The 26,651-nt window shown below is 41.2% G+C and overlaps 2 protein-coding genes across 6 annotated transcripts in view; one reads left to right on the forward strand and one right to left on the reverse strand.

The window, feature by feature from the left end:
* Window positions 1–3,908: 3,908 nt before the first annotated feature.
* ptrh2 (peptidyl-tRNA hydrolase 2) lies at window positions 3,909–5,733 on the forward strand. 2 transcript variants are annotated; one of them, XM_044371348.1, is made up of 2 exons: window positions 3,909–3,979; window positions 4,744–5,733. In XM_044371348.1, the coding sequence occupies exon 2, from the start codon at window positions 4,754–4,756 to the stop codon at window positions 5,267–5,269; it is 516 nt and encodes a 171-aa protein (XP_044227283.1). In that variant the 5' UTR covers window positions 3,909–3,979; window positions 4,744–4,753; the 3' UTR covers window positions 5,270–5,733. The 2 variants fall into 2 exon arrangements, with proteins under 2 accessions (XP_044227283.1, XP_044227284.1); XM_044371349.1 differs by having other exon boundaries at window positions 3,932–4,002.
* A 1,311-nt stretch (window positions 5,734–7,044) lies between these two features.
* cltca (clathrin, heavy chain a (Hc)) overlaps window positions 7,045–26,651 on the reverse strand; it is a 33,942-nt gene continuing 14,335 nt past the window's right edge. For 2 of the 4 annotated variants that reach the window (XM_044371345.1, XM_044371344.1), the window contains 29 exons: window positions 25,307–25,575; window positions 24,965–25,126; window positions 24,738–24,851; window positions 24,146–24,319; window positions 20,557–20,754; window positions 20,167–20,367; window positions 19,688–19,840; window positions 19,339–19,461; window positions 18,488–18,625; window positions 18,224–18,388; window positions 17,898–18,078; window positions 17,187–17,350; window positions 15,620–15,745; window positions 15,367–15,509; window positions 14,619–14,853; window positions 14,386–14,508; window positions 14,158–14,303; window positions 13,878–14,061; window positions 13,603–13,795; window positions 13,000–13,157; window positions 12,632–12,904; window positions 12,099–12,416; window positions 11,815–11,946; window positions 11,608–11,718; window positions 11,321–11,491; window positions 10,983–11,204; window positions 10,563–10,583; window positions 8,918–8,993; window positions 7,045–8,374 (listed from right to left, as the gene is read on the reverse strand). In XM_044371345.1, the coding sequence (XP_044227280.1) occupies window positions 8,241–8,374; window positions 8,918–8,993; window positions 10,563–10,583; window positions 10,983–11,204; window positions 11,321–11,491; window positions 11,608–11,718; window positions 11,815–11,946; window positions 12,099–12,416; window positions 12,632–12,904; window positions 13,000–13,157; window positions 13,603–13,795; window positions 13,878–14,061; window positions 14,158–14,303; window positions 14,386–14,508; window positions 14,619–14,853; window positions 15,367–15,509; window positions 15,620–15,745; window positions 17,187–17,350; window positions 17,898–18,078; window positions 18,224–18,388; window positions 18,488–18,625; window positions 19,339–19,461; window positions 19,688–19,840; window positions 20,167–20,367; window positions 20,557–20,754; window positions 24,146–24,319; window positions 24,738–24,851; window positions 24,965–25,126; window positions 25,307–25,575 (4,808 nt within the window). In that variant the 3' untranslated portion in view covers window positions 7,045–8,240. The remainder of the gene's footprint in view (window positions 8,375–8,917; window positions 8,994–10,562; window positions 10,584–10,982; window positions 11,205–11,320; window positions 11,492–11,607; window positions 11,719–11,814; window positions 11,947–12,098; window positions 12,417–12,631; window positions 12,905–12,999; window positions 13,158–13,602; window positions 13,796–13,877; window positions 14,062–14,157; window positions 14,304–14,385; window positions 14,509–14,618; window positions 14,854–15,366; window positions 15,510–15,619; window positions 15,746–17,186; window positions 17,351–17,897; window positions 18,079–18,223; window positions 18,389–18,487; window positions 18,626–19,338; window positions 19,462–19,687; window positions 19,841–20,166; window positions 20,368–20,556; window positions 20,755–24,145; window positions 24,320–24,737; window positions 24,852–24,964; window positions 25,127–25,306; window positions 25,576–26,651) is intronic. The other 2 variants (XM_044371347.1, XM_044371346.1) reach the window with 1 other exon arrangement.

The raw sequence follows: 26,651 nt of genomic DNA on the forward strand, positions 1-26,651 counted from the left end.
AACCCAACCGGTCAAGGCAGATGGTCGCCCTCCCTGAGCCCAGTTCTGCTCAAGTATTCTCCCTGTTAAACTTGAGGGTTAAACATGACTTTACTGTGGTCTAGAAGTTAGCAACCACACAGCAGCCTCACAACAGATGAAGACTTAAAATGACCTGCAATCAACTCTGTCAAAAAGAAGCACAATAAAATCATTTTTCAGAATATTGGTCTTTTTTTACATTTTATTTTTTTATTCCACAGTTTTATGGTCATATTTGGCTACATACAGTATGTTGTCTGTATTTATATGATTATTTCATAATGTCTTGTATATTTATTTGATGCTGAACGCCGGATCCTTTGAGTAGCTAACTCTTAGGAGTTCACAATTTTGCTGTTGTGTATTTATACACCCCTGTTACAATTAGGATTTTAAAATTGTGAGGCTTGGTGAGTTTTAACTTGGGGCAATCCCACCAAAGATAACAACTCAGAGTTGGGAAAAAAATGTGTTTGAGATGGAAGAAGTCCTGTTCTTGCACCTTCTGTATGAAATGCACATGAACAAGCTGGTAAGTGATACATTAAAATTTGTTCTATTTTGTTGTAGTGCTTCCCTTCCCATAAATCAACATATTCTGAACATGAAATGCAATAAAATTTTAAATAGTAGCAGGGGCTTGATCTCAACATGTCAGAACTACTAACGCCAGGCGTTTATTTCAGATTTCCCCCATTTTTTTTTAGGTACATATACATATGTACAATATATTGTACTCACAAAATAAAACCCTCAGGAGATCTGTGATATTAACAAGAGGCCTCCTCGTCTGCTGATCAGTCGCCTAGTGTGCCAGTCTGTCTTACTTCTATAATTCTTACACCCAAACTGTGATCTTAGAAAAACAAGCATTTAATGGCTATAAAAAAACCACAGCCACAAATGAAAAGCATCATATACCAGTGGTGGGCAAATATTGGTCCGTGGGCCAAATCTGGCCCTCCTGCAAAAATATTCAGCCCCCTGATGAAAGCTGAAGTTTTGACTCTTGTAGCTTACATCAAAACTTTTACATAAATTTCCATCGCTAATGTTCTGTAGACAACAAAATAAGCACAAGGCTTGTGTAAATCCCAATGAATATAATCTTGTTGCATCTAATGCTGCCCAAACACAAGGAGAGGAATTAAAACTGACTGCACCAGCCTCAGTGCATGATGCTAAAATTAAGTCTCATAAACCCACAAGAATTAAATGTATGAATTCTAACGCTGTTTTAATTCCACGACTTTAACCTATTGGACCAGAGCAGACTCATTTTTCACAAACACTAGTAGGTTGCAGTCTAATAGAATTCGTGTGTTGATGCCGTGTTTTTTCCTGAGCAAACAACCACAGTGTTTTCAATCAACCGTAAATGAAGCAGGCGGCTGTTTATTGTGTGTGGATAACCAATAAACAAGTGCAACACAGAACATTTATTCACATATGAGTCATCTTCAGCCAAATGAGTATTAAAGAAGTTGTAACTTACTAACGTGAAACATGACATCTGTCCACAGATACAATCCAGAACACTGTTATAAATCTATTTTACTCTTAAATGGATTAAAAGTAATGAATAAAGCATATAGGCCTGTGTTTCCTTTGCACTGCCCCCGGCAATGAAAAATCTTTGAAAAACTGGCCCATAGTTGGTCCAGGCATATACTGCACATATATTTTGTCAGGCTTTATAGTCGGTTTTTGACATGCAGTCATTATTTTTTTATGAAGATGTGCTGTGTAACATGTGTTGTTTAGTCTTGAGGGCTAAAATACACAAGTGATCTCCATTTAACTAATTATGTGACTTCTAAACTTAATTGTCTGCACCAGTGATGATTCAGGTGTGTCTTGTTAAAAAGGGTGAATACTAATAGTGCAAATATTTTGTAATTGTAATTAATTATTTGTAATCAATTTAGATCACTTTGCAAAGATCTGTTTTCACTTCGACATTAAAGGGTCTTATCTGTTGTTCAGCAATGGTGAACATTCACAAAATGCTTCACTCTGTTAGTTATCGTGACTGTTTTTCTTCTGGTTTAAAGCCTTGTCTTCCAAATAGATCCACTAGGTTGTGCTAGTATTTTCCAGTTATTGCCATGCCAACCCCTCACCTGCAATACTGCCTTTAACTATATTTCTCTCTCTCTCTCTCTCTCTCTCTCTCTCTCTCTCTCTCTCTCTCTCTCTCTCTCTTTCTCTTGTACCAATCATCCAAACCATATTAGGACACTTCAGAGGTAGGACACTCCTCCCAGTGTAATGTGGTGGACGATGTGTTCCAGTATTGGCATCTCTGCATCATGCTTTAATTCAGCAGTAGTGGAATAACCTATGGGAATAACATGTGAGGCCATCTTGCTTTGCGTACAGGACTGTGAGGAACACTGAATAATCCCCTTCTGTCTCAAGCTTCAGTCTATCCAGCGAGATTCTTGTTGAGATGCTTGTTTTCCTCTGTGTGTTCAATGGAAAGGAGGTGTTGTCATGTGATGTTCAGCAATAGCAGGAGCCTAGCCAGCCTTTCCCCCTTCAGCATCTGTTAACTGCTGTTTGTTATAGAAGAGTTTGGCCTACTTCTAAGATCTGCTCTCAAGCTTTGTCTTATCTCTGTAGGATGAAGTGCACAAAGATGAAAGGTTCCTGGAGACTCCAGTTGGTGAGATTCAGACAGAAAGGTACTTACATGACAATTCACTGTGCTGAACTCCTGGGCTTTCTTTAAATCTGTCTGAGAAGGGAGAGGATTACACTCCCTTTGGAGTGTATGGTACATTAAGTTATATACTGGGGACATTCACATTACCGAAAGTTCACATCTGCACTCTTTTATTCACTTAGAAGAATATATCAGAACATTTTATATATAAACTTTTAATATAGGTAGAAATAAATGTTTACTACATATATACATAATGTTTTGTTTATGAATATGGATTAGTCACAAAATATTATACAAAATTATTTTATACATAAATTATCATTAATTATATTATACATAAATTTTAAAAAATGAGTTATTGTTATGAGCTAGAATGAGGTCATCAGTCATAATAACTTAAACCAATTCCATGATGCCTGTGTGACAATAAGAGATATTTTTTTAAGCACAGAATAGTGGTTTTAGAGGGGACCATTTTCTTCAGACAGCTGTGCCAAAGAACACACTCTGACCAGTAGCAAAACATCCCTTAACTGTGTTTGAAAATGGTGAAAACATACTGCCCTCTTTGTGGAGCTTTGTGAAGCATATGGGGGAAATATTACCCAAACATTAAATCTTTTCACAGCTTTCTTAAAGTGGAGTTTTTCCTTACCGCTGTCACCAAGTTCTTGCTCATGGGGGAATTGTTGGGTCTCTCTCTCTGTAAATTAAAGAGTGTGGTCTAGACCTGCTCCATGTGAAAAGTGCCCTGAGATGACTTTTGTTGTGATTTGGCACTATATAAATAAAATTGAATTGAATTGAATTAATCTGTATATTATCACAGTTGTAGTCCCTTTTACTGTTGGTTCTTTTGGAGTGATGTGTCTTATGTTTAAAAGTCAAACAAGGCAGTTTTATTGACAAGGTGATTCATCATACAATTGTAACATGTTGAGCATTTGTTCAAGCTTAAATTTTAAGCTAAAATTAAAATATTCATATTTATTTTCTCTTTATTGCAATATTTTTGTTTTATTTTATTTTTTAAGACTGTATTTATCATAATATATTCCATTTCATCACAGTCCAAATGTTAAACACCACATAATAATAATAATAATAACAATAATAATAGATGCATTAGAATTAAATAAATGCAATTCTATATCTTTTCAAAAATGTAATTACAAGATTTTGTTTTATTTTTGAAAAGTCAGTTGCGACGTATGTTGTGTCGTCATCGCTAAGCGACCATTAGAAGCTTCATTAATGCAGGCAGCAGCACGTCGAGCAGAGCAGCAGGTATGAAATAAAACCAGAAATCAGTAAGTTGCACCGTGTTGGCACCTATAGTGCAGGAAATATATGAACACCCGTCTATTTGTTCGCCAAATCATACTTATTCTGAATTATTATTCTGAAGCGGTGTTTTTGGGAGAGAAAGTGTTAACTTTTTGCCGGGAAGCTAACGCTAGTTTGGCTAGTAAGTTAGTTTAGCTTGTTAGCCCGCGAAGTTATCGTTAAGTTTATTTACTGGATTTGGTCGAATCTTAAATGAGTGATGTATCGACAAACTGAACTGTGTGTAAATCTCCATGAAGAGGTTGTCATTGGCTCACAGAGCTTCAAACATTGTCAGAAGTAGCAGTTTAAATAACCACATGTGTCTAAGCTTGATGCTAAATGTCTGTATTTAAACATTTATGTCAGGCTGAAGAAAATTGGGTGAAGTCTGTTGATTGTTAGCTGTTCTGGAGCTTTTTAAAATTAAAACTTCAATCTCAACCTGAAAAGCCAACATGGATGAGATGTCTAAAAAGTGCTTAGAGGAAGGGAAACTCTTACATTTAAGTTTCCATGACAACTGGGCAACTCCATCTGCTGAGGAAGACGGTGTGATATGATCAAAAGCTCCAGAACAGTTACTGAATGGACCTTGTGGTGAGACTATTTTGTCAAGTGCTGTTTCCAAGGTCGAGAATAATACATGAATCCCAACTTTCTAAATAAATAAATAGGTGTAAATGTGTGACACAGACTCACCTTCTTCCTCTTCTTTTTTGCAGGTTTAACAACATGGATTTGCTGTGTGGCCCGCTGGGCTTGGGTGTTGTGGCAGGACTGGGCTGTGGACTCCTCCTCGGTTGGCAGCTCCGGGCTCGTTACGGCTCAACATCCAAAAGCCTGATGGAAGGGATGGGGAACGGCACTGGTGAATCCAGCGTGATGGGAGAAGGAGGCGAGTTCAAGATGATTCTGGTGGTCCGAAATGACCTGAAGATGGGTAAAGGGAAAGTTGCCGCCCAGTGCTCCCACGCTGCTGTGTCAGCTTACAAACAGGTGCAGCGCAGGAACCCCTCGCTTCTCAAACAGTGGGAGTACTGCGGCCAGCCCAAGGTGGTGGTGAAAGCTCCTGATGAGGAAACCCTGATTGATCTTCTGGGTCACGCCAAAGAAGTGGGGCTTCCTGTCAGCCTGATCCAGGACGCAGGGAGGACACAGATTGCACCCGGGTCACGCACCGTGCTGGGTATCGGTCCAGGCCCGGCTGATCTGATCGACAGAGTCACTGGAGACTTGAAGCTCTACTAGATTTCCGGTTTGAATCTGCAGGACTTTCAGAAGATATCGATGTTAAAACTATCTGCAATGAAACCTAAGTTGGGCTACCATAAGTTTGTATTTTTATACAAGAATAACTGATTGTCAATTACTTTATTATTATTTTTTGAGCTCTTTTGGGGGTTTGTGCACTTAACCCCATCACATTAGAAGTGAGTTGACTCTGGAATAACAGTAAGAGCTTGATGTTTATCACTTTACTGCGACAGATCTGTAGTATGAACACTTTTCATGCTACAGTTTACAGACCTGAGGAAACAGATTAAATATATTTACTGTTTAAAATGTGACTAGAGCAAAGCAATGATTCAATATTACCGTTGTTGGTCTCACATTGCAACCATTTAACAACACTGAACTATGGTCCCCAAATTGTGTTTGCCTAATGATAAAAATGAAGAAAGATCATCTCATAAAATGAATGCTGAAACTGAGAGAAGTCATTTTTTTATATTATAATGTATTTAATATGAAATATTATGGAGGTCACTTCGATGAATTATTTAAGTTTTGCATCGCAGCAGTAGAGCTGGTTAATGCGATGTAATAATATTGTGATGAGACTGAATGTTTGTTATTTGGTGTTTTGATATAAAATAATAGCCATCTTGAATATTTTTTCCTGGTATTAAATGCAGCATTTGCTGTAGTTTCTGAGTTTATATCACTGTTGTAGAAAAGTGAATTTAATAACACCTCCACCTATAATATATACATTTACCATATGAAATCATTATTTAAGTCAAAATCATGGTCAAACTCTTATATTGATAGATATAAATATGGTAAATGACTGGTAGTAACTCACACCAGAACAGACGTTTTACTGGTCTGCTGTATTTGTAGCAGCTGCTGATTTACACCATCAGAGGGTGCCAGTACTACATCCTCATTCATCAAGTCAACCTTCTGTTGCTGCTGTTGAACAGGGCTGGTATTTATTATTCACTGCAAAAAGTAAGGAAAGTGAAGGATAAAATAAAAATAGTATGTTCCTGCAGATTAACATACCACTCAAATTGTAAGGATTGTTTTTAAAGCAACAATATGGTAGATAGAGACAATATCTCATTGTTTCTTCTCTGAGCATCTGAGTTGCTCTCAAGTTGCTTTTAAACTTTGCTAAAAATTGGAGTAAACCACTTGATGAATGTGGCTTATTGGTGACACTCAGCGTAGAACTTTCTTACTCTTAAATTGGTCCTTCAGGGTGGAAACAGGAACAGAAACTGTCAGAGGTGAAACAAAACCTGACAGTCTCAATGTGAGACATTAGCTTCATGTAGGTTTTTACTGCCGATACACCGTAGGGGATTTTATTGTTAGCACCGGTCTTTGCGAAAATTCACACTCTCAATCATTCAAATCGAACAAATTCAAAATAGTTTCCTGTTTGGATGTGATCTCCCGTCCAGTTCTGGTGAACTTGCAGGTCAGAGGTGACTTTTGCCCTGCAAATAACAGAAACACTGATGCAATATGTTTGGAAATAGAGATGTCATTATTTTAGCAGTATATCATCATTTTTTTTTTCTTACAATGTTACACTATCAGATTTCAGCTGCAGCATCTCTGTCATACACTTTACAGTCCATGATTGCTGTTCAGCATTTATTTGTCACACATAACCGAACCATGTCATCACTTCCTCTTTGTGGAGCTGAGTGAAAGAAAGTTTCATTGGACTGAAGACAAATCTGACTCGTACCTGTACAAAACAGTACATGCAAGACACAACCAGACAGTTCTTGACAAACAAGAAGCCTTTATTCTTTTTAAGTGGAAAACAAAACCGCTGTTTCATTCATTATGATCCTGATTATGCACAATCAAGTATCTTAAGTGCACAATTTAAATCTAAGGTAATTTAGATACGAATATAAGTTCAAAGGAGTTAATGATTGATTTCCTGTATACAAGCAAGCCTTTAAAACTTCAAATTACCACAAGTCCTGTATCGACGTTTCTGAATTGAATGAGTGGGTCAACTGAAAAGGTTAAAGGCAACCCTCAACAGGAGGTCAGGAGTCTTTAACTTTGAAATATCTCTCCTGCACACTCAAGAACAGTGACCTTAAATGATATTCTGCATGAACAAACCTGCAGCATAAAGAGGGGGCACGGGGCATGTTAGTCAAACACAAACAGGTCTGCAGTCCCTCCTGAAGTGGAATGGTCCCACGTTAGACGAGTATTTAAAGCGCTTGGAAAGGTCGTCTGCAAATTTGTCGGGAGAGTCCTGCATAGGCTTTGCTGGAAAGTATCTTAACTTTCCTGAAAATCGTATGTAAAATACTCTCAGGTTTCCTTCAAGAATCAGCCCAGAAGAGTATGTATGTTTGTGGGGACATGACTGGTGCGACGTAGTGTTTCAGGATTGTGGTCATGGAAGCGGCGGTCTCATGTTCAAATATAGAGGAACATAGAAGCGGTTTTTGTGTCTGAATATACAATAATTAAATGCATTTTACAGTCAGACAGAAGAAGCTGCTCACACACATCAAAAGGAAAAGGTTCTACATTAATTTCTTCTCACTACAGAGTGCAAATCAGATGCTTCACAACAGACCTTTTTTTTTTAAACTGAGAAGAGTACTAGCTCTTCCAACAAGCCCACCCTCCCATTGTACATAAACCATTTCCCATTCAAATAAAATAGACAAAAGAAAATTAATCTAGTAAATACGGAATGTGAGAAAATTAATCTTTGTGATTCATTCTTTTTCTTTGAAAACTGAAATAAAACTGAGTCCTTCATGACAGTTTTAAAAGGGGAAAAAAAGTTTTAAAAAAGAAAAAAGACGGGGGGGGGGGGGGTTCTCTGTATTATCCCACTTTCCCTGTAGAGGGCAGAGTGAGACAATAATGGTCTGGTGAAGGACTGTGAGAGATGGATGGATGGTAGCTCCAGCCTGCGTGTGGAGAGAAGGGTTCGGGGTCTTTACATGCCGTAGCCAAAGCCTGGCTGAGCAGCTGGCTGAGCGTATCCTGCAGGCGCCTGGTAGCCGTAGCCATAAGGTTGCTGAGGGGCCACAGGTACGCTGGGGCCTGCTGTCAGCATCAGCTGGGGTGTGCCTGCAAGACAAACACACACACTTGTTTACTTAGGTCACTTTTGGGGATGTTACATCGACTTAAATCCATTTACTGGAGACTTAACCCTAAAACCCTAACCCTAACCCTAACCATAACCACTAGCCTGACCCTAACTTTAACCACTGACCCAAACATCAGCATTTTACTAATTGGACAAGCCGTCCCCAATGAACTGGTCTTTGTTTCCTCATTGGTTTGTTGATCTCGTCTGTCGGTTTTAAAAAGTTTTTATGTGGTGAACTGTCTGGTTTCATTTTCAGCTGCAAGAGTAAAAGCAATAGAGAACTATCTGGTCATATAATAACTTAACCCATGACCATCACACATTTATCAAGATAAGATGCGATAAGATAACTTTATTGTCTGTCACAAAGTAACAGTATCAAACTTTTTAAATCAATTCTGGTATCTGAACAACCACAGGGAATCCTGGATGATCCAGGGACTAAAAAGTGTCAGGTGAGGAAGCCTTTGCTTTTGATCACAGTGAAATGGACACTGATGTCATAAGAGGACTGTTACCATAGACGATGGGTTGCGTCTCTGTCGCCTGTTCCTCCTCTTTCCTTAGGGACTCTGAGGTTTCAAGTTTATCTACCTGCAAGGCAAAGAAATAGGTAATGAGAACAAAACCATAACACTTAATGCATAATTAACATGCTAAACAATTTAAAAAATTAAAAACAGTTGCGTATATTTTAGGTAACTAATGTGTGACAGATGAATGTGACCAGATAGAGGGGGTGCAAGATGCTTTTTTTAAAAAGTAGGGCGGCCACTCTGAGCAGATATCATCCAGTGAGGCAAAGCAAAACAAAACCATCAGAAAAAGAAAAAAAAAAAAAAAAAACTATTTCAGGTGATTGAACCGGCACTACGTGCTTGAGCTTTTCACACACTATCCACACAGCATGTAGAGATGTTTACAGTTTGTACTGAACATAATGCTTTTAAGATGATCATTTTCATTTATTCTACTAAAACTGTCTGGAGGGTCTGTCTGATTGCAACAATAAAAGTAGCAAATTCTTCATAAAATTAAAAAAAAAAAAAAACAACTTTAGGCAGCGATTCAGATGCAGCAATTAGCGAAATGTACATATCAGGTCCTCAGGGGAAAACAGGAGCACCTGAACTTAATTTTAGAGTTAAAAGTAAGAGCTTGCTCAGCAGTGCACTTCCACACCTTGTATGTATTCATTTATCATAGCACACTCAGTCTCTACATGCCTCATCAATACAGTAGCTATTTAAATGAAGTTCTCAGCACACAACTGCAACAAGCTGAAGCGTCCCTGTAAACAGTAACAATCTCATGCTCTTGGTGTTACACCGCTGGGCTGGCAGTGAATAACAGGCTGCAGCACTCAGATGCAGTTTGGTGGGAGGAGGAGGATGGAGGAGTGTGAGTCTCAGACCAGGTGCTGTCTTCACTTCAGGGCTTTCTACTGTACGGGAAGCCAGGCACTACCAACAGCCGTCTGCTACATATCAGCAATACACACATGCTTGTTCCAACAACAAGGTAAAACTTCAAAACACATCAACCTTTTAAAAAGAAACACATCCAGCTTCATATTGTGCACTGTCATTATCTGTGAGGAAATGCACTTTTTAGTTAAATTGTAGAGAATTTATCATATTTGTTAAAACTTCTACAGTGTCTGGCACCAGTGGCCTGACACAATATTTTCATGAATATAGAAGGTAAAACAGATAAAACAATCATCATTAAAGCTATTGTGTAAAGTGCATTTTCTCTAATAACCCCCCTGTGTAGACCATGAATATTTTGGACCTCCGGTTTAATCTCTGTTGCAGTCTCACAAAGGGTAGTTTAGATGGCCATCATTTAAATTTAGATCATTATATACAATCAAAGCAGATTTTTTTTTTCATGAAAAATTGATTACAGCATGCAGGTTAATGCCAGCTGTCAAGAGGTATTGCAGCAGACTGCTACAGTTTAACTTCCTCAGACCGTAACAGAGTTTTAGTAGATACTGCATGTCTGCAACGGTGCCCAGCGACTATAATGTTCGACTCATCTTGAAAGAGGTCTCAGTGAGAGTGTAATGCGTGGTAATAGCTAAAACCATGCACACTCAAGGCCGCAGTCTTCCAAGCTAAACACTTTGAGATCAAAAACAGAGCACTTCACTTTCACCTTTTCCTTAATTGCATCAACCTGCAAGAGAAGAGGTGCAGCATAGAAGAAGAAAATTAAAAATATTTCCCCAAAAAGAAAACTGGTAGAGGAGACAGACAACGCCAAGTTCTAAGAATTCTGTATATATCTTTCATTTGATACTGTAAGTTTTGATCGATACTGTACCTTCATATTTTAAACACTGCGAGATTATAAATTTGTCAACATGCCAGATGTTCGGATCATTTGCAGCACTTATGATATTCTCAAATGTACATTATTTATGAGCTACAGTTTTGTAAACTATCTGATTTAAGAAACTTAAAAGGACCAGAAAAGGAAGAGATGGTGAGATGATAGCAGTGTTATACAGCTATATGGTCTGCATTTAAATCAGACTTCACTAACGCCAGCCTGAACAGGAAGCAGCTGACCCACCTTGCTGAGGTACTCCCTCATGACCTGAATGAAATATGGCATAGAAAAGTCCATGATGTTGTGCCTCCAGGTGGTCTCCAGCACCACGTCAGGCCGCAGCAGGTCATAGCAGGTGAACAAGCAGGCGGCAAAACACTCCTTCTTGTCCTCCTGTAGGAACCAGGACAGCAGCTCCTCTGCCAGCTCTGTGTCCTTGGACTCTGACGCGTACTGCATGGCATCCTGCAGGAAGGGAATACAGCAAACAGACAGGTTCAGGAATGCTCTAAGTCAAACTAAGCAGTGTATAAGAAACATTCACAAAGAAAATAATGGTGATTGTTCAGTGGGAAGAGCACCTTGTAGAGCTTGTCCTTCTTGCACAGCTCCACGCTCTGTTTCCAGCGGTTGTTGCCTTTGAAGAGGTAGGCAGCAATTCTCCTGAACTCGATCAGCTCGTGCTTCTCCAAACGCTGGGCCAGTGAGATGTTGTCGAAGTTGTCGTAGGCATCTATTGATGTCCTCAGTGCCTAACGAGAGTGAGATGGGAAAAGGGGAGAATAACAAATCAAAAAATAATGAATGAATCATTTACACAATAAAAACATTTAATGACACACAGTCACACTGTCAAATGTTCTCTCACCTGATAGTCCTCCTCTGTGATGAAGAGGTTGTTAAGTGCTTCGTTGACTGACTTGTTGTTGTGGTTCTGTACTGAGCGCAGGTAGGGCTTGACCAGTGGCAGCTGTTTCACCTGGAGACACACATGAACAATGATCATCTCAACCCTAACACACAGAAGACATTTCCATCATACTCCTTTATCTGTATGAGAAAGCTTTAAGTGTACCTTGCTGAAGAAGTTGACAGCACGGGAGTGGTCCAGTCTGGGGGAAAGCACTATGAGCAGATCATTCAGTAACAAGGGCTTGAACTCCAAATAGAACTGGACGGCTTTGTAGTACAGTTCCACGTTGGCCACCTACACAGGGTGCAGAGGGAGAGGAGATTTTAAAGACTAAATTCAAGGAGTATAAACACTGGAGATATGAGACATGCTTATTATAATTATTAACCAAATAAAGTCAGACACACAAAACATCAAAATAGTTTGGACACTGAATCAAAATGTACCTTGGTGATGATGTCTTTGAACTGTCCCTCCTTCCAGGCGTCTGTGGGGTGGTTCATCATGGTGATGATAGCATTGTCGTACTCTTCGTACTTGTCGTACAGGAACACCAGCTCGGCCCACAGGTGAGCCTGCTCTGCTGCTCTCAGGACCTTCGGGATATTAACTCTGGACCAGAAGAGCTCCAGATGCTCCCTCATCTTCTGGGGCTTGAACTTGGAGTAGAGGATGGCCAGCTCAGTGAACATCCCCATGTGAGCGCGCTCCAGGCCCAGGGCCGCCTCCAGCATGGTGATCAGCTCCTCAAAGTAGCCACGGTCCTGAGAGAAGAGAGGGAGGATTGCATGTGGTAAATGTGTGCGGGCTACGTTTTCATTTGTATAATCAGGTAAACTGATTGTAAACACTGCACACCTCTGTGCTTTATGATTTGCCAAAAATAACCTGTAACCAATTGATGACACAAATATATATACAAAGAATGCACAACTCTTTGCAAACGAATCTTTCACCCCTCCCTCCAATTCCATCTTACCTGGTAGTAGTTGATGAGCTCTTCCAGCTCGTCGGCGTGCACCACGATGTGGAGGCCACACATCTGGGCCAGTCTGAATTCCTTTCCATCCACGCAGGCAAAGCACACCTCCTTCCAGGTGCGGGTGCTGTTGGCCTTGCGGGCGCCGTCCACAGCAGCCTGGTACTCCCCGAGGTGTACAAGAGTTGAAGCCAGACGGCCAAAGTTGGAGACGTTGTTGTATAGCAGCTTAGCAGCATCATACATTTTCTCGTCATAGCAGCGGTCACCAACCTACAAGAGAATACATAAACATACAATAATGACATGCAGTTCTATTTTTGACTGGACAGCTAATTCACAGAGGGTTGTATGAAAGCGAGGCTAACCTGCTGGATGTGAGCATTGTTAGGTCCGTTGATGAACTCCTCCAGTTCAGCCAGGCGATTGGTTTTGGCCAAGGCAAAGATCAGCTCTGTCTCCACGTAGGACTCGCGGGCCTTCTTACGAGCCATCTGAAGGAATTTGACCAAGTCCTCCCAGTTTCCTGGAACACAACATTTAGTTATTTAAATATGTTCAAATTAGTCATTTTCTTCTTTTGGTAGATGTAGAACACTGCACTGTATTTAGTGCTGAGAGTGCTCTTTCAATAAGGACTTGCTGCAGTGGCTGCAGCTGTCCGCAAATACAGCTGGAGGACAAATCTCAATCACTGAAACTCCCACAACCCAGTTAATGTGCTCTGTATTGATTTATTACATTGAAAGCGGCACTGGCAAAAAAACTAACAGCTTTCTCTGAAAAGCTAGTAAGTGATCATCTCACAGTAAGTCAGATGGTATCCTCTCCCCCCATGCTGTGCTCAGTTCTAGAAAGCCCTAATTTTGCAAGGCTTAGAAGCTTCAGAAACTATGTAATAAAATATAAACTAAGTCTGATGCTTTCCCCCCCACCACCTTTTCTTAATTGCACTCATCAAGTCTCCTTACCGCTCTTATCAGCAGCCTGTACCACCTCCATGTATGCAGAGGGGTCATCGGCTTTGATGTAGGAGTCGATGGCCTCCTTGACCAGGCCCTTCTGTAACTGAGCCTTTGCCAGCTGGCTCCACACAGCCGGCTCATTGCAACGCTCTGCAAACTCATAGGCCCGGTCCAGGTTGCCAATATGTTCGATCAGCACCTAGAGGGGGAAAAATGTTGACGATCAACACTTCCTCAGTGAATAAGGTATTAGTCAAGCTGTTTAGGAGCTAATGACTGACCTGCACAGCAGAGGTGTTGACATCAAACTTCTTAAAGATGGCAAAGGCTTCCTCAAAGAGCTCATTGCTGATGGCGATGTTTGCGATATCGGGAGCGTCGTAGTTGTCTAGTCTGTTGATGTATTCCATCACACGGGTGCGGTCAGCTTTGATTGCAGTCAGGATCAGCAGGTTCTGCAGATTTCTGTGGACGAGAGGAGAAGAGGAGAAGACATGGAACCCTGAGCATGCTTTCATTTTGAATACAGCAGATAAAATTCAAAATATTACAGCTACACACCTGTGTTCACTGAAGACAGAGTTGTCCAACACAATCTTCTCCAGCAGCTCAATGAGCTCGTTGGGCAGGTCGGCGGTCATGAAGGCCTTGACTGTGACTGATACCTCCTCTGGGTCCTGGGTTTCTGACAGTGCTGTCTGCACCACCTGAGAGCAAAAAAATAGAAGGTTAGAGTAGCACCAGGTGGTTGTATTAAATAAGATGAATCTCATCTTGTGCGTACTTTACCTGGTCAATAAGTGGACGTCTGAAGGGGTTGCTCTCCAGCAGCACACTGGCCCACAGCTCAGGATCTTTGCGACGGACCAGGTAGCGAGACAAGCTCTTGAACAGGGAGTTCTCATTGCAGACCTGAAGTGAAAACAGAAGATAAATTACAATGCTTACTGCTACAGGAAAGGCAGTTTAACAGAGACATCTGAATACATAGTTAGTGAGAATCAGGCAGGTACAGAACTCACATTGATCAACTCCTGGTCACACTGTCCTCTCTCATAGGCCACGCAGGCCAGGTGCGGGTCTCTCTTCTCGCAGTATTTTCCCACCACACGGCTGTCATAGTAGGGATTTTCCCTCAGGAAGCGTTCAGGGTTGTTGTTGCTGTCAATGTAGATCTTGGCCAGGGCATTATGGGTAGCAGGCTCCTCACAGCCTTCATGGATACGAGACTCCAGCCAGGGCAGCAGGAGCTTCAGTCTGTAACAGAAAAAAGGAAAATAATGACTGGGATGAAGCACAAGTCATATCCTACTTGGAACACTAGATTGACAAGGTTCTCCATGTGGAAATCAGTTTTAGTTTTGATAGCTTGAATGGATCACATATTGCTCTTTAGGTTACTAGTAATCATTTTATTTTAAAAAGCAATGTCATCTCTTTTTATTCCCTGAAAACATGACTTCTTTTCCGCTACTCACTGCATCAAAATTTGTATGACTCAGTCAACTTCTAATGCCAAATGTTTCTGGCAGATTATTATATTAATGGTTGCAGAAAAATAAAGTAATGGAAATACTTTCATGAACAGAAAGTCCTTATGTTTTTTTAAATTGATCTACAGAAAGACAGAAAGCAGACCAATTCAGAGGATAATTAATTCAATTTTGGTGACTTTTAGTGTCCTAGGGTAAAAAAAACAAAACAAAAAAAACAGGCGGCTGTGAGAGAAAGTACTCGAACTTTAAACATGTATGTGGGAAGGTGCCGCACCTGTTCCTCTTTTCCACCTCAGCGACCAGTTCATCAGTAGAGAACTGTCCCCTGACAACCAGGATCAGGCTCTTGATGACATCCTCTGAGCAGTCCACATCTAAGAGACCACCAACCACCACAGGCAGACGGCTAGGATTCACCTAAGACACAAACACACAACAATCAATCTCTTTTTCTCTCTTACACCCATAATATGAGGATGTATAGTCATTGTCATGATGCATTTGAATGCGCCTCCATTGAGCCTCACCTTCTGAACGTAGATCTCAATGTACTTCTGCAGGTTGTTGCGGTACAGGTAGAGGACCAGGTCGTGGACAAAGTCAAAGCGGTCGCAGACGATGATGAGTGGCAGCTGGTCAGTGAGTTTGGCTTCCTGTTCGTCACACACATTGGAGGGAAAAAGGTCAGCAATACATCCCATCCAACAAGAACATCTCTATACCAACCACAAGACATCTACCAAACCTGACGCAACAAGGGTGATTGATTTTTAAATGAAATACACTTAATACCGAAGGTTTGACAGTATTGTTGATGCCTGGTGACTTGTGTACAATAACAAGACATTTATTTCACATAAAAATGAAATTGAAGATTTTCCAGCAACGTCAATCCTCCTTAAAAAGAATCACACATTTCATACCATATTACAGGGGGGAAAAGAAAAGGTTTGTCACTACAACAAATGGACACACTTTTTAAGAGACGATAGGATGATTAAGTTGTGCAAAATTTGTGTTTCACAGTAGTGTGAAGGAACAAGACCTCTAAATATTCTACAGTAGCTTTTATGCTCATTAACAGAGAGCTGCCAGTTGTTGGATCAGCACTAGGCAGCACTGACCACTAGTCCTCTGTACCACAATGCACTGCTGTGCTGACACACTGCTGCCGTCCACACTGATACAGGATTAACAAACTGGGATCATGCACCTCCTCATATTATTCAAGAACTTGCTGAACTGTCTGGAGGCTCCTATTGCAGGACTACACACTATACGCACACTTTGACCTTTAATATCTTAATAGATCTCAAATATCGAGTACAGGAACCTTACTTGTTCACCATTAACTGCCATCACACACACAGAACATCCAATGAATGGCTATGTAAAGATCCGAGAGCACGGGTTGCACCCACAGTGGGTATATGGATTGTCATGTATAAGCACGTACGCCTCTATACAAATCCCAGTTTCAATCCTGTGCCTAAAGTTAAAGGGTAGGAACAAAAGAAAGAAACAAAAGAAGGGAGAGATCCTGTACTGTGGAGAGGGATCAATTTACCTGATACATGTCCTGCCAATCCAAAGACAAAAGAGGAAAAGCACAAGAGATAATTCACCACCATCAGGATGGTTGTTTGAACATTCTTTTCGACCAAAACAGGCAAATAAATACTTGCTAGGTGAGAGCTAGTAAAAGTAACACTATTATGATCAGAAGGGGACAAATATGCTTCTGTCAATTTTAATAGTTTGTAGTAATTTAAAGGACTGTGGACTCTATGCGATATGCAGTATGAAAACAAACTGAAAATGAGATTTCCAAAACTGAAAACCTGATGACTTTACTCTAAGACAAACATGATGCATCAATCTGGGAAACTTCAATGTCCTTATTATGTCTCAGATAGGATGTAACAATAAGAAAAAGGGCAACAGTATCAAGTAATTGTTCCCAAACAATCAAACAGGCACAGGAACAAAAAGATAAAGACTAATAAGGGGGAGAGAGTGACAAAAGTCAAAGAAAGGGCCAGGAAAAGTGTTTGATCTCATCTCACATCACTCCAGTGGTTCCTGTAGCCTTACCTTCAGGAAGTTCTTGACACGCTCAGGGTCGTAGCAGTTGCTCTCTCTACAGATCCTCTCCACCTCTTTGATCTGGCCCGTCTTGCAGGCTGCCTGGATGTATTTAAAGTGGACTTCAGGGTCCTGACTGAAGTTTACGATAGAGCCGAGGAAGTAGAACAGACCTGAGAGACACAGACAGCATTATGGATCCAGTAATATATTTTGAAAAGTTACAATTGACACAACGTAGCTCCATGGCTGCAGTTTTTCCCCCCCAATTAGCTTACTTAACCTTTATGCTCCATTATTCCAGTAATAGATGTGCTGAACTGATTCACCCCCCAGGCCATTCTGCACAATCTATTGATTGTCCTGCCTCTGCTCTCGCCTACTGGTCTAATAGATAGTTAGTGGACATCTATCTAAGTACATGGGCATGAGGAAGCGGCTGCCAAATGACAATCTAATGTCTAGCCTGGGTACATAAATATTTCAGGTGAATTGCCCTATTGTACAAAATAAACTTAATGATTGCATTGGCTATTTTTCAATACTTCTTGCCTCTGACTGTAATGGGTCTAATGAACAAGCTTATCATCAGTGTGTATGAATTTAAAAAAACCCAACATTTGTACTGATTAGATTATAGATTACTGACTTTCACTACAAAGCATCAAAAATACAAATATCAATTGAAGCAGTATGACAATATGAAGTTTGGAATCTCACCTTCAAAGCTCTTGAATGACTCAAAGAGCTCAGTGAGAGCCTGTGTGGTGAGCTGCTCGTGGTACTTAGAGGCCACCTGGACACAGATCTGCAGGTTCTGGCGGATGTTGGCTGACAGCATGGCCCTGAGGCACTCCAGAGAGTCCTCCACCGACAATGAGCCAAAGAAGTTCACCAGCCACTGGAGGTGGGGGAAGGAATGTTAGTTTGGGTCGTACAACATGTACTGGAGTATCTACCGTGGAGTTAATCAGATTACTGAATGAGCAATGAACATCTGATTAGAAAGTAGCCTCTAGTTTTAGTTTCATCCTGCAGAAGCCTACCTCTGGGTTGAGGAGGTGTGTGTGCACCACAGCACGCTTGATGTCATACAAGTCAGTGTAATGCTCCAGAGCCCTTTGCAGGAGTCCAGCCTTCTCACACAGTTGGGCGATGTGGGCGCGGTCGTAGTTGGTGAACATTTGGTTGCCCAGGATAGCATCAGCAACCTACACCCATGACATGAAAAGATAAAAAAAGTTAGAAAAAAATGTATGCCAGTTCTATTTATCAGTTCCTTCCAGTAAAGTATGTGTAGATGTGTCCACCTGTGGAGCATGCATGAGGTTCATCTCCAGTAGGCGAGTCTGCAGTGGTCCCTCTGAAGGTCTGTTGTTCTTCAGAGCGTCCAGGAGGAATGAGGTGCACTGCTGGATCAGGTTGTACTCCATGAACACATCCACAATCTGGACAGACAGGGAGAGACACAGAAGAGAACTTTAAACTGAGAAAGAAGGAGGGACCATGCTTGTGGATACTCAACTACTACAACCCTGACAACAACATTACTTGTCAATACCCTTATTTGAACTACATGTACTACTGCACTGTAGCTGTTAGTGTGCAACACCTCCCTCCAACATAAAAGTAACTCCTGCTGCAGTCTGTCTCTCCTACAGCTCTGCACAACTGCACTGACAAGATTAAATGAGAGAGATGCAGAGAGACTACATAGTTCTTTAAAGCTGCCACTTACAATAAAAAGTGGAGGTTGGTTGAATACAACACATTTCCAGTTCCTACGATCAAAGAAAGCCTTCCATGTAATATGTTTATACGCTGTTACCTGTCAGTACAGCACTTTAGGCAATACTGGATGCTGTGTAAGCAGATAACATTTGCAGTGCAGAGAGTCTGCAGTGGCAGGAAGCAAAGGAAGACATGTATTTCCTTTGCACTACAGGATAGCTGAAGTTCACAGATGTCAACATGTCTTGTGACTCGAATATTTTCGGCAATTTCGAGGAAATGTATCGATTCCACTCTTGACAATATGATAAAACAGTGGAAAGTCAAGATCCATTTGTTTATATTTTGCTTATTGTTTATAATTTACTTTATTAAAAACATCCATGTGTTACTGATGGATCATAAGAAATCCATCTTCCCTTCCTCTGACCTGTGTAATGTCAGCCAGTGGCTCTTCGTCCTGGACAAGCATCTGGGCAAACTGCAGGCCTTGTTCTGGGTTGATCCGCATCACATTCCTCAGCAGAAAGATCCAGTCTGGAGTGTAGCCCACCTGGTACCAAAACAAAACAGAAGAAAACCTACTTTACAACCTAGTTATAAGTTTGTAGAGACACACATCTTCATCAAGCCAAAAAACATTTAAACATAGTGCATTATACTATCTCAATAAACTAGGGATGGCTTTCCGTTTCAAAATGTATTTCATATGGATTGTCTTCTCTGTGCACTTCATCAAATCTAAGAGCTCAGATATCATCTCAGTGTGATAGACATACCTTCTTGGCGTACAGGACAATCTTGGGGAACTGACCAGTCTCTGCAAAGCACTGGATGACCTTGTTGGGGACGTTGGCCCTCAGGTAGACACTTAGGGCCAAGGTGGGATCCACTGCCTTCACCAGGTCACCCAGTTCCTCAGAGCATTCCAACTGAAACATACGACAAGTACGTAATCAGCACTGGGAGCAATTCAGAGTAATGAGACTAGAATTCCAAATACAATTTATATCTATATTGAAAACAAAATGAATGAAAATACAAACACACATGCATTTACTGCCTCAATCCAAGATTCTTTTGTTCACCATTAAGGCAGTTTAGAACCACCCAAATGTACAATTTGTAAGGGAAACTTCACAAATTCCTTGCATAACAGATGATCTCACATGATCCAAGATAATAGGCAAGTCATGTAAACAAACAGGCGACTCAGGAAGAGCCTCTTCCTGTGAGTGGGAGCCGAGCTCTTGAATACCTTGTCTTCCTTCAGCCACTTCTCCAAAAGCTGCTTTCGTCCCTGCTGGAGGACAGGCCTGCAAAGTTCCAGGGATTCAAACTTGTTGAGCTGGCCCTGGTCCAACAGGATGCCAAAGTACTGCAGCAAGGGGGAGGTCTGGCCTGGCTGAGTGGGAACGCTCTGAAAGCGACGGATGGTGTCTGGGGTTCGCAGGATACCCTGGGAGAGGAAATGGTCAACTGAAGGTAAGAATCTCATGATTGATAAAATGCAAATCAAGTGGGTAACTAAACTAAAGCAAATTCAACACAACAGCCCTGCAATACACAGAACTATGAGGATCTTGCAGTATTCTATCAGACAAAGTCAAAGAGGTGTTGATTGACCCGATACTTAAAGGATGAATACCTTTGGTGCATTGGCAGCCACCTTGGCAGCCTCAGAGTAGTTGCCGGCTGCAAACAGGTTGTTGAACTTGCGTGCAAAGAGCTCTTCAGCGCCAGCGAGGTTGTTGCGGACAGCTAAACGGAGAGCCAGATCTGGATTCTGCAGCACGTTAGTTATGTAAGGGATGATGTTTTCCTCTTCCACACAGACTGACAGCACCTGTGTTACATGGAAACATAGAGAACATTACAGTACAATGCACTAAAGACCACTCAGGATGAACGCTGTGATCATTCTGTCACATGTGATCCTTTTAAAAAGCTTTTTCTTTGTATAAATCTGATGAAAACACCACATTTTCTTGTAGTATTGTATTTGTTTATTGCATTGCTGTGCTGAGTCCTGTTTATTAGGTTGAGTTACAGCTATGCACCATTTCCAAGTCAATATGCAGCATCATCATACAAAGGAAAAAGTGTGGTGTGTGGTTTGGACTGAGGGGTTTGCTTTACCCAGTTAGGCATGGAGCTGCTCATTTAACTATTACCATACCAGCTACCTTATTTTTCTAAACGTCTCCCTTCTTACATGCTTCTGTAATGTATGAAGTACAAGCCTAACCCCTACTATGTTTAGCAAGACTTTGAATGTGAGGGACTGGACATGATGGATGATCTATTTTATTTGAACTCATCTTACATCAAGACCACACTGACATAACTCAATACATTCCTTATTCACATCCTGTGCCAGAAATTAGCAGAGTGAGCAAGTTCAGCTGAATTTAACTGTGGGCGTCCGTCAGCATTAAACTCCATTAAAAGCTGTCTGGCCTTGGGTTGTGGCTGCTGAATGCAAATGTATTATTAGTGGGTCAGTGTAACGCATGGCTTTTGTGAGCAGTCTGGCAACTGAGCGAGAACAAGTTGAATGAACGGGTTGGAGGAAAGGGGAGGGGGGCGAAGGAGAAAGACAGCCTGTGTTGGCCCCTCTACAAACAAGCCCAGCAGGTCCGTGCCCCAGCTTTTAACACGGATGAGTAGATCTCATTCTTACTGCCACAAAAGCAGGGTCACTTACTCACTATAATGTGGGTGAACTAACTAGAAGTAGCTGAAATAGAAAAAAAATGGACAGAAAAGAAGGAGTAAAAATAGGTCCCTTAGTAGAAATGCTGTTTTCTACTCAGCATGTAGGTGTGGTCAGGGAGGAGCTTACAGCGTCCAAAAGAAATGATGATGCTGATATTAAAGTCAGGGACGATTACAAACAATCATTTGAGTGAGACAAGCAAGGGCTGGATACTGACCCAAGCTTGGCCTGACATTTACTGTCTAATGGCCGATTAAAGAAACCATCAGACCAAGTGAGCCAATACTTGAATAGCAAAATACAGAACTCAGAGTGCTGTCAACAACTTAGCAATACCCTTCAGTTTTGTTTTGGTTTTTTTTACATTTAAAATGTAACATCTGATTTAAATACATTAATCAGAGTCTGATGGAAAAAAGAGACGAGAGCAGAGTGTCAGATGACAGATGAGCTGAAGTATCAAGTGATAGATTGGCCCAGAATCAAAAACACACACAGAATAGTAAAACTACAGGGCTGACATCACAGGTCTCTGCCATGCTGATGACGTGGAAGATAAGGCGGAGGTTGTGATTGGATGAGAGGACCAGCACTAAGAGGATTGAGGGCACCAGGCTGCGCCTCCCACTTCAAATCATGTGCTGATGGGTGGTGGGCCCTTTTTTCCTCCTCTTGCTCTGCCGCTTTCTCTCACGCCTTTCCCTTTTCTGTCCCTCTCTGGTTTGAGTGCAGCACTTCAGCACTGAGGCTATCATTATTACATGTCAATGCGAGGCCAGGTCTAGCACATACACACTGCCTGGTCTAAGTCACGGTTTCAGAGGTCCTAATGCTGAGACTGAAACACACAAGCAGTAACTGCATAGCTCCCAATAAAAAATTTGCTGACAACTACAGGGACTAGTTTAGGAAGTGTGGTAACAGTAATACTGGAGAGATGGATTTAGACTGTACAAGTCGATACTAATAAAAATAATTCAAATTGTGTGTTTGCAGGGCGTTTTTTCCCCCCACCCTACTCTGCCTCTGATTGGCTCTGACCCTGATATTTTTACCCTAACCATCTCACTCCTCATGCTTAAACCTAACCAACAAAGGCAACAAGTACTAGCCAATCAGAGGCAGAGTAGGGCGGGTCTTTGCGAAATGCAGGTGGGGAAAAAAATAAGGTGTTTGCAGGACAGGAGACCAGGAGGCTTTTCTTCATATTGAAACCAATTTGTTCCTTCCATGACATCAAGATCTAAGCACCTTACCTTAGAGTAGAGCAGTGACAACACTGATTTTTTTCTCACAACGGTGACAAGACAGCATACCTCTGTGGTTAACCACCATTCAGTTCTCTGAAGTTTTTTTCTAACCAACCCCACACAGGGGATGATGATAGACATTGAGTGAAAGAAAGGAAAGTACATTTCTTTCAGAGAGGTTAAGTTTCTGTTTGTTTCCTTAATAATAATTGTAACCTCAAGTATTGTAATACACAAACACAAATATTCAACTACAACTTTTTAACTAAAATTTCAATCTCCTATTATCTAATCCTGAACTTTTTCATTAACAGCACATAGCCACACAGCCAAGCCTATCTGATGCATTCTTCACTGTCCTGCTTGTCCAGCTGACCCCGGAAGAAAAATAGACAATAAAAAATCACTTCTGAACTTCCAATCATCTGGTCAGCTTTTGTTTATGAAAGTCATTATTTTGCATGTTGACTGCAGTGGGTTTAAAAGAATGTACAGTTAAAGTATTGTAGTAGTGTATTACTTAGTATCAGGTTACCAACATTGTTGGTAACTGACCCCCTCAACTGCAGGCACAGAGAGGCCTAGACAGCGGCCTATTATCTCCCAGATCACTGCCTCTGTGTATGTGTTTGTGTGCTTGTGACGTGTGTACACACACATACGCACTTCACTGCTCTGGCATACAGCAAGATCCGTCATTGCCTCAGATCAGCTTTCCTCTCTTCACTCAATTATTCATGTGGTGTGTGGCCTGGCTGGAAGATTATTCATCAGCTGGCTGGATCCAGTTCTCCTCTCTGGTTCAGCTTTACAAAAGCAGTAAGACACAACCCTCTCCCCTCTCTGTGTGAAACGCTACACCTTGGATTATTTATAATGCCTCCTGGCACAGTCTGAGCTTGCCTGATGACGACAGACAAACGCGGGGTTGCTGTTGTTAGTACCCCATGCGACGACTGATGTTTGATGTGCTCATTTACATTCATTACCCTGTGTCAGATTTGCTGGACATGTGATTGCGGAAGACTTAAGGGGTAAATAATAAGGAAGTGGCTCTGTTGTGTCGCTGTCATATTGGTGATGAAGAATAACTGTTTTTGATGCATGACTTTTGGATGCAGCTGAAGTATCTGACTTAATATTTACCTCCATGGTTATTATGCTTTACTAGGTGTTACAGATCATAATTCTACTTTAACATTAATGAGACTGAGCAGTAAATTTGATTTCCCTGAGCACTTAGGAAGAGCATTAGTTGACTTTCTTACCTGTCCCTTCCTGTTGACCCCGATGATGCCTGAAGTGGCCTCATGTGGAGCGGTGACAAAGATGGTCTCTCCACTGATGCGGTTCATGTAGATGCACGTGCCTGTCTCCAAGTCATACAAGTGGATGTAGCCATATTTGGTAATAAGGAAAACCACATCCTGCTTAGAGCTTATCTGTCAAAAACAAAGATGAAACATAGTGTCTGTTAAAAAAATGACCACACATAAACTTTTCTCTTTAAAATAGCAATAAGGGGTAAGAAATTTCAATTCCAGAGATGTTATATCACATCACCATGAAGTACCTTTGAGACAAATGTAAAACAAAAGAACAATAACAGAAAGGTCATTAGTTCTATCCCTTGGAGTTACAGGTCAAAGTAGATGAACACAGTGCTGTCCCTAAAGCCACTGATCAACGGTGAAGTCAGTGGACTCTGGAAACACTTTCTTTCACCAGTAAAGATGCTGTGCATATGCCGCATTGCGTGTAATGTAAACATGTGTAAAGTGGATTTTATGGCACTCTATCAAGCTACTGATTTCACTTATTTCTGAGCCAGGTGGTCAATTACGGAATTATGCTCCACACCTGCATTGCCACAGGGAAGTCATTCTGGGCTTCTGGAGGAAAGAAAACATCCACTGCTTTCTTTGGAAATGGCTGGTTGCCAGTTGGTGGGGTCCCCACTTCAATGATGTGCAACTGCATCAAAGGAAAAAAAACATTAGTGAGAAAAGGTCTCAGAAAGGTTTTCTTAGGATAATGCCAATAGCATTAAAATCTATTTCTCCTATATCTTTATTAACATCAGTCACCTTCCCTCCAGCCTGGCCTCTGACAGCAAAGCAGAACAGAGTCGATTCCTCTGTATTTCCCTCCATCTTGAACTGGGCAAAGCTGGCGGCATGGCCTTCGATGGGCTGAGAAACCTTTCTGTCAACAGAGTACAGCTGCATGGCTCCCACCACCCGATTTTGCTGAAAACAAGCAAAACAATAGATGTAAATATGGATTGAACAGACTCAGTGGCTAACCAGTGCTTTAGATAAAAACTACTGTTTATGTATGGTTACTATGCAGACATGATTTAGATGTTAAAATTCTACACCACTGAACACAATAGTTTGGTACTAACACAAGAAGACATTAGCAATTACCTGGGCTGAGATACCGATGAGCAGGAGCCATTTCTGCTTGGCGTCAGTGCGGTAGTTGATAATCTGGCAGCCTGCCAGGCTGGAGTGGCGGTCAAAGACTTTCACAGGCTGTGAGTCACCCTCCATGCTCCAGTGGTAGACAGCATTGTCAGTCACAAGTGCAACTGTGTTAAGGGAGATCCACTTCCAGAAGGTAACATCATCCGTCATGGTGTGTGCCTTCATCTTGCTCTTCATCTCAATGTTGAAGATCTGAAGAGTTTTGGCGGCTAGAGGAGGGAAGAAAAAGGGCAGGAGCCAGGCCCCAGAAGACTGTTATAGTTTCTGACAAACTGTGTGACTGCAAACACACATACAGTCATTCATAGGAAAAGAAACACCAAATTTGTAATAGAAAAGGAAGATTCAAATTTGAAAAATTGGTAGTCATGGCACAGAGGTCATCAGGCAAGGACGCCATGACTGATAGATAGGGGATGCCGTACATGCTGTAGTCGGAAATTGTGTCATATCTGAAGTGTAGTGAGACAAATAGCATAGAAAAACATAGAACAAGTGAATAAAATTTCAGCCACGTGAGAAGCTACACAAGGTGTCATTGTGTCAATTATGTGCACTTTTAGCAAGCACATTTTTCTGTTGTAGCTCTATTGATATTCTATTACGGTACTGTATTATGAATTGACGACTCAATAACTTCAGAGTCGCCTAATGCCAGATGCATGTGCACATTAAAGTAAATGAATAAGTTAGGAATAAGGAGGGAAGTTACTTTCAATGTGTGTTAACTAAACAATCCAGTGAGCAAAACCTAGAGACAGAGGTCACAAGTGCTTCTTGTGGTCTGTGAGTGTGGATGACTGAATACATGCTTACTGTACCTCATTCATTAGCACTCTTAGCAATAGTCATTATGAATTCAAATTTAAAGAATACAGACTAATAAACACAGTATTTCACTAATCTCACCAAAACTCTAGCAAGATGTTCATGAAATGCACTCAGTATGTCTATTGTGTACAGTACTGTTATGTCCGACTACGTGGCCCACCCCATCAAATGAATAGCCTTCATAGATAGAAACAAAGCAGACAGAAGGGAGACGCAAGGAACAAACAACTCACAAAAAAGGCAAACACATCTGCATCTGAGTCAACATAACAGTGAAATAGGACAGTGAAACAGATACGTAGCGACATAATTAAGGGGGAGGGACAGATTTTAAGCAATAAAGGGACATTTAAACAAGAGTTGCAGGAAAGGTTTCCAATAATGATTATGGTTGATTATCTACAATTGAAGTTAAATATGTTTCGACATGTCTGGATAACAGACCAGAGACTTA

The sequence above is a fragment of the Thunnus albacares genome, chromosome 13 (assembly GCF_914725855.1).
Source record: "Thunnus albacares chromosome 13, fThuAlb1.1, whole genome shotgun sequence".
Taxonomy (NCBI): Eukaryota; Metazoa; Chordata; class Actinopteri; order Scombriformes; family Scombridae; genus Thunnus; species Thunnus albacares.

Coding starts and splice junctions, on each gene's coding strand:
- ptrh2 (XM_044371348.1), top strand. CDS start 4,754: ATGGATTTGCTGTGTGGCCCGCTGGGCTTGGGTGTTGTGGCAGGACTG.